The following is a 6,003-nucleotide window of genomic DNA, read 5'->3' on the forward strand; positions in this document are numbered from 1 at the left end:
GGCCTGTGTGCACTGGACCGGGTCTCCTTATAGAAGGACAGTATAGGGCTAGGGGCTCGGGGCACTGGTCCTACGGAGGTGGCAGGGGTAAGCCCGGTCGTTAGTGGAGATGGGCAGTTACTCCGGGCAGAAGTTGGCCCCAAGGGGTCAGTACCAATCTTGGAGACAAAAGACTGATTTGAAGGTCTGCCTGCTGGAATCCTTTGTGTTGGCTTTGCAGAGAGGAGGGTCTGGAAATGCAGGAGGGGGTCAGCTTTTCCAGTAGCCTGGACACCCCCTGACCATGGGGCCAGGACCTGTGGCCTGGGTATGCAGCTGGGTGGCCAGCAACAGGGCCCTCTGCCTTCTCCCAGGAGGTGAGCACCAGGCCCGCTGAGCCTCCGCAGAGCCGCCAGCCATGCCCGGGATCGTGGTGTTCCGGAGGCGCTGGTCTGTGGGCAGCGATGACCTCGTCCTGCCGGCCATTTTCCTCTTCCTCCTGCACACCACCTGGTGAGACCTGGGCTTGGGGAGAAAGGGATGGGTGGTCTCCCTGCCACACCTGAGTCCTGTCTCCAATTCCCAGAGGAAGCACCACCCCCGGAGATGCTGGGTGGACACGTTGCTGGTACTGCCCACTGCTGATAGCAGGGCTCCCTGCCCAGACCCTCAGGGGCACTTGATGTCAGCAGGGCAGAGGTCTCACAGGAGGGACGGTGGGCTGTGTCCCCACAGGTTTGTGATTCTGTCTGTGGTGCTCTTTGGTCTGGTCTACAACCCGCACGAGGCCTGCTCCCTGAACCTGGTGGACCACGGCCGCGGCTACCTGGGCATCCTTCTGAGCTGCATGATCGCTGAGCTGGCCATCATCTGGCTGAGCATGCGTGGGGGCATCCTCTACACAGAGCCCCGCGACTCCATGCAGTATGTGCTCTACGTGCGCCTGGGTAAGGGTCTCCTCCACGCCCATGCATCCATTCCCCCAGTGCATGCTGGGCACTGGCTGGGCCCCAGGGCACCACCTTCACACACTCACAGTCTACACCAGGACTGGAGCAGCCGTGGCCTGTGAGCCACAGTCGGCCCACCATCTGTTTTTATAAATAAAGTTTTATGTAACATCCTCACTCATTTGCATACTTACATATGGCTGCTTTTGCCTGCCGCGACAGAGTTGAGTAATTGTGGCAGAAAACAAGTGGCCCTCAGAGTCTAACACTCTCTTACTCCCATTTTACAGATGAGGAGGCAAAGGCTCCATGAGACTAAGTCACTTATCTAAGATACATCTGAGTCCAGAGTTCCCTCATAGTTGTGAAATCCTGGGAGGTGGGTGGGCCGTGTGGCCCTGCGGGCGGGTGATAGGACTCACTGCCTCCCACCCTGCAGCTAAGCTGGCTGGGCAGCCATGCCCGGGGCCCTTCCCTGACTGGCTGCGGTGGCTGTCCCTCAGTCGGGCCCTGTTCTCCTTACAGCCATCCTGGTGATCGAATTCATCTATGCCATCGTGGGCATTGTCTGGCTCACCCAGTACTACACCTCCTGCAATGACCTCACCGCCAAGAACGTCACCCTCGGTACGTCAGGTCACTGTAGAGGTCAGAGGAAAGCACATCTGGGAGGGTGAGGCCCACCACCTTGGTCCTGTGGCCGTTTGTCCACCTCTGGGGGCCCTGGATGGGGAGGGCAGCAGCCAAGGCCTGTCCTCCAAACATCACAAGACCACCCTAGACACCCGCTTTGCTGCCTTCCCCGTGCTGCTAAGGGTGGTCTCAGGAGCAAGAGGACAACCACATGGCTGGAGACTAGGATGAAGATGAGGCCATTTCTTCAGGACATAACCAAGTCTCCTGATAAGGGGGTTGGAGGCAGAGAGGGTGTGGACGTGCCTCCCAACACCTCCATCTCTTCCTCTCCACGATTGCTCCCACAGGAATGGTCGTCTGTAACTGGGTGGTCATCCTTAGCGTCTGTATTACCGTCCTCTGCGTCTTTGATCCCACGGGCCGCACCTTCGTCAAGCTGAGAGCCACCAAGAGGAGACAGCGTAACCTGAGGACCTACAACCTACGGTCAGTTGGCCTGGTGGGCGGGCAAGTCCCTGTTCCCCACTTCCAAACTGCATTTCAACCAAAGGCTCCACCACTCGACACCTCAGTTTCCTTATCTGCAAGGTAGGACTCATAACAGGTCTTAGTTTGTCGTGGCACTTGAAGGAGGTGACGCATGCAGACTGGTTAACTTGGTGGTAACGTCTGCTAAGTAAATCAAAGGCATTGCCATTAACAACAACTCCAGTCTTCAGTCGGAGACGCGGATAAGCTGAGCCAAGTGCATCCTACTTACCCTAGGCTCCATAATACGGACGAGGAAATTTAGGCACAGAGAGGTTGGGTGACTTGCCTGATGTTACATACATAGCTAGAAAAAGGTGAGAACCTTGCCCAGCTACGCTGGATTTGGAGTCTCGGTCTTAACCATCAGACTAGAATGAAGGGGTCACTCACTGCCGTTGAGTTGGTTCCAAGTCACAGTGACCCCATAGGACAGAATAGAGCTGACCCAGAGGGTCTCGAAGGCTGTCGATCTATATGGGAGCAGCCGGCGGTGGAGCCGCTGGTGGATGTAAACCACCCACCTTTAGGTTAGCAGCTGAATGTTTAGCCACTGTGCCACGAGGACACCTGCCTGCTATAGGGGTTGGAAGAGGTTAATCAAGGAAGGCTTCCTGGAGGTGGTGAGCTTGGGTCCATGTTTCGAGAAGAGGTCTGCTCTGGGATGGGAGGGAAAACCAAGACCAACGTACAGGGAGGGCCCTTGAGTACTAACTATGAATGAAGCTCTGCTCTGAGCCCTAGACCTTAACTGTTGACTGGTGTCAGGTTAGCCCTTGACTCATGGTAATTCTAGACCCAATGGGACAAAACACTCCCGGGCCCTGCACCATCCCCATGATGGGGTGGGGGTCAGACCATTGTGATCTATAATGGTTTCATCGGCTGGTTTCAGAAGCTGATCTCCAGGGCTTTCTTCCTAGTACCTCTCTCTTAGTCTAGAAACTCTGCTGAAACCTGTTCAACATCCTAGCAACACGCAGACAATGGGGGCTGCTCAGAAGGTGTGCTGACCGGGAATGGAACCCACGTCTCCTCTTTACACAATAAGGGGTCCATATGTTGTCCTAGGAAACCCTATACAGGGTCGCACTGGGTCAGAACCAACTCGATGGCACTTAACAACAAATGTTGTGGCGCTATAGAATCAGCACTGGGCCGCAAGGTCAGTGTTTTAAAGCCACCAGCTGCTCCTCAGAAACCCTACACAGGGTCGCTGTGACTCTGAACTGACTCAATAGCATTAAAACAATAAGACAAACATCATCCTTTCACCAGCCCTTTGTCGGATGAGGAATCCAAGTGTCTCATCTCAAGCCCAGTAGGCCCTCACTCTTCTGTCCAGAGCAGCTGGGTCAGGAGGCCAGGCCCCAAAGTCCAGTAGGAGTGCTCTCCACCCCACCCTCCTGCACCTCCATGTCAGGCTCCCCTCAGACCAGGCAGGACCACACCTGTGCCCACGTCAGCCCCTCCGTGCCCCAAATGCCAGGCGCCAGCCCACGATGCTCCCACCAGCCCAGCTAGCCACCACCCCCTTTTGCTCACTCTCATCACACGCCCCCACCTGACCTGCTTTCTGGGCTCCCTGGGCCCAGGAGAAACCGCCTCCCTCCCAGACTTTCAGTAATTACTTTGGGGGCCCAGGGCAGCCAGCGCCTTTGCCGCTGTCATTTTAAGGAGAACACTTACCTACAGTGTGCCGACCATGTGAGTGGGCAAAAGGCCTCGTAACCTAGTGAGGTTGCTCGAGCTTTTCAGGTGGGCTTGGGAGGGGGTGGGTTGGGCATCCTGGTCACAGGCTTGGTTAAGGCTAACCCACTCACCCCTTACCCCCTGCTCCAAAGCTAACAAGCAGTTTTTTCCAACAGGGACATTGTCAAACCAGCAACTTGAAAGTTTTGCCACACTAAGGGGTGGTTTTCATTTTTGAACGTGAAGGAACATTTAAATCTTTGGCCCTTTCTCCTCCCAGGGAAGTCTGGTGGGTTGGGGAGAATGACTCTCATCTCCACGCCTGGGAACCTTGCCTTCAGATCTCTGCAAAGCGTGTCTGCCAGTTCCCACAAACTGCTTAAACCATCTGCCCCCTGGTGTGCATAATGGGTACTGCAATTAGGAAGTTCAAGGAGGCGTGAAAGCCCTATGAGCTTGTGAAGGGTTCAAGAACACGATGCTCAGAGACTGTCAGTAGTGGGTCATTGGTTTAGGATATGTAAAGGTGGCCAAGTCCCTAGGACAGGCAGCTCCCAGAAACAGCAATTCCCTGTTATCCTTTCTGTTTTGAACTTTTTATTGTGGTTAGGGTGAGTTTATGGAGCACATTAGTTTTCTATCCAACCCACTTTGGTCCCTGATGTTAGTTGCAGTCCTCTCCATATAACAGTGTTCTTCCTGATTCCTCCCTGGAATCCCCATTTCTATTTGTCCTTCTTTCCTGCCCCTTCCTGCCTTCTGAACTTTGTTTTAGGGCAAATGCTGCCCTTTGGGATTCGTAGGTTGATTATACTGAGCCTCACATTCCTGTCTGATGTTATAATTCACAGCGTTGTCCGTTGCTTGGCTGAAAGTTGGTCCTTAGGATGGGTTCAGCTCTAGGCTTGAAGGGTGTCTGAGGGCCACAGTCCCAGGGGTCCCACCCATCTCTGCCGGATCTGTTTTACGATTTTGAATTTTGGTCTACTTTTGTTTTTCTCCCCTTCTGTCCAGCACCTTCTATAATGGCTGATCAGAACAGTTGGTAGATAGTGGGGGCACCATCTAGTTCTTCTGGTCTCTGGGCTCTCTCCTAACCCCCTGCTGACTGGGAGGTCCCCTGACTTTTCTTCTGCTTGTGTCTCCTGTGGGGTCAGGGTTGGAAGATGAGCAGGCTCTTTAGCCTCAAAGAGCCCGTCTGTCACTCTGGATGGATGCTGAGTGCCTTGAATGCATTTGAGGGCCACCCTTTCCTTCCTTTGCTTTCAAATGCTCAAGAGCAAAGATGTCAGTTTGAGGACTAAGGTAGCCTGACACAAGCCATGGTATTTTCAATAACCTCTTATGCATGTGAGAATTGGACAGTGAATAAGGAAGACCGTAGAAGAAATGATGCACTTGAGTTATGGAGTTGGAGAAGAATATTAAAGGTACCACGGACTGCCAAAAGAACAAACAGATCTGTGTTGGAAGAAGTGCAGCCTGATGTTCCTTAGAAGCCAAGATGACCAGACTTTGTCTCTCATACTTTGGACACATTAGCAGGAAAGACCAGTCCCTTGAGAAGGACATCATGCTTGGCAAAGTGGAAGGTCAGCAAAAAAGAGGGAGACCCCCAACGAGATGGATTGGCCAAGTGACAACAACAATGGGCTCAAGTGTAGCAGCGATTGTGAGGCTGGCTCAGGCCTGGGCGGTGGTTCGTTCTCTTGTACACAGGGTCGCTGTGAGTCGGAACCGACTTGACGGCACTTTAGCAGAAAGCTTGCCTCCCCGGGCTGACTACCTGGCGTCAGGCTCTCCAGGGGCCAGCGAGAGGGCACAGCCGTGAGAACCGCCTCACTTTGGACATTTGTACACTTAGTGTTGGCTCTGTTGTCTGTGCTCAACGTGCAGACTTCTGGGCACCCAGCATTGGGGCTGGGCCAGGGGCTGAGAGTGGACAGAGGACAGCTGTAACAGGTTAGAGGAATTGAGAGTCTGAGATTGCTTCAGATGTGAAGTAGGTCTGTCTGAGGATCTCCTGTAGGCCTGGGGGCAAGCGGGCAGAGACGTCCTGCACCCAGCCCACCTCTCCTGGGCAGAGACATCCTGCACCCAGCCCACCTCTCCTGGGCAGAGACGTCCTGCACCGAGCCCACCTCTCCCGGGCAGAGACGCCCGGCACCCAACCCACCTCTCCCGGGCAGAGATGCCCGGCACCCAGCCCACCTCTCCC

At 54.4% G+C, this 6,003-nt stretch overlaps 1 protein-coding gene across 1 annotated transcript in view; it reads left to right on the forward strand.

Annotated features, from left to right (window-relative positions):
• The first annotated feature begins 382 nt into the window (after positions 1–382).
• The window catches only part of DAGLA (diacylglycerol lipase, alpha), a 23,773-nt gene continuing 18,152 nt past the window's right edge, over positions 383–6,003 (forward strand). The window contains exons 1-4 of the mRNA XM_006875000.1: positions 383–492; positions 715–926; positions 1,455–1,556; positions 1,913–2,051. Coding sequence (XP_006875062.1) covers positions 398–492; positions 715–926; positions 1,455–1,556; positions 1,913–2,051 — 548 coding nt within the window. The 5' untranslated portion in view covers positions 383–397. The remainder of the gene's footprint in view (positions 493–714; positions 927–1,454; positions 1,557–1,912; positions 2,052–6,003) is intronic.

Source organism: Chrysochloris asiatica, unplaced genomic scaffold, assembly GCF_000296735.1.
Source record: "Chrysochloris asiatica unplaced genomic scaffold, ChrAsi1.0 scaffold00310, whole genome shotgun sequence".
NCBI classification, from domain to species: domain Eukaryota; kingdom Metazoa; phylum Chordata; class Mammalia; order Afrosoricida; family Chrysochloridae; genus Chrysochloris; species Chrysochloris asiatica.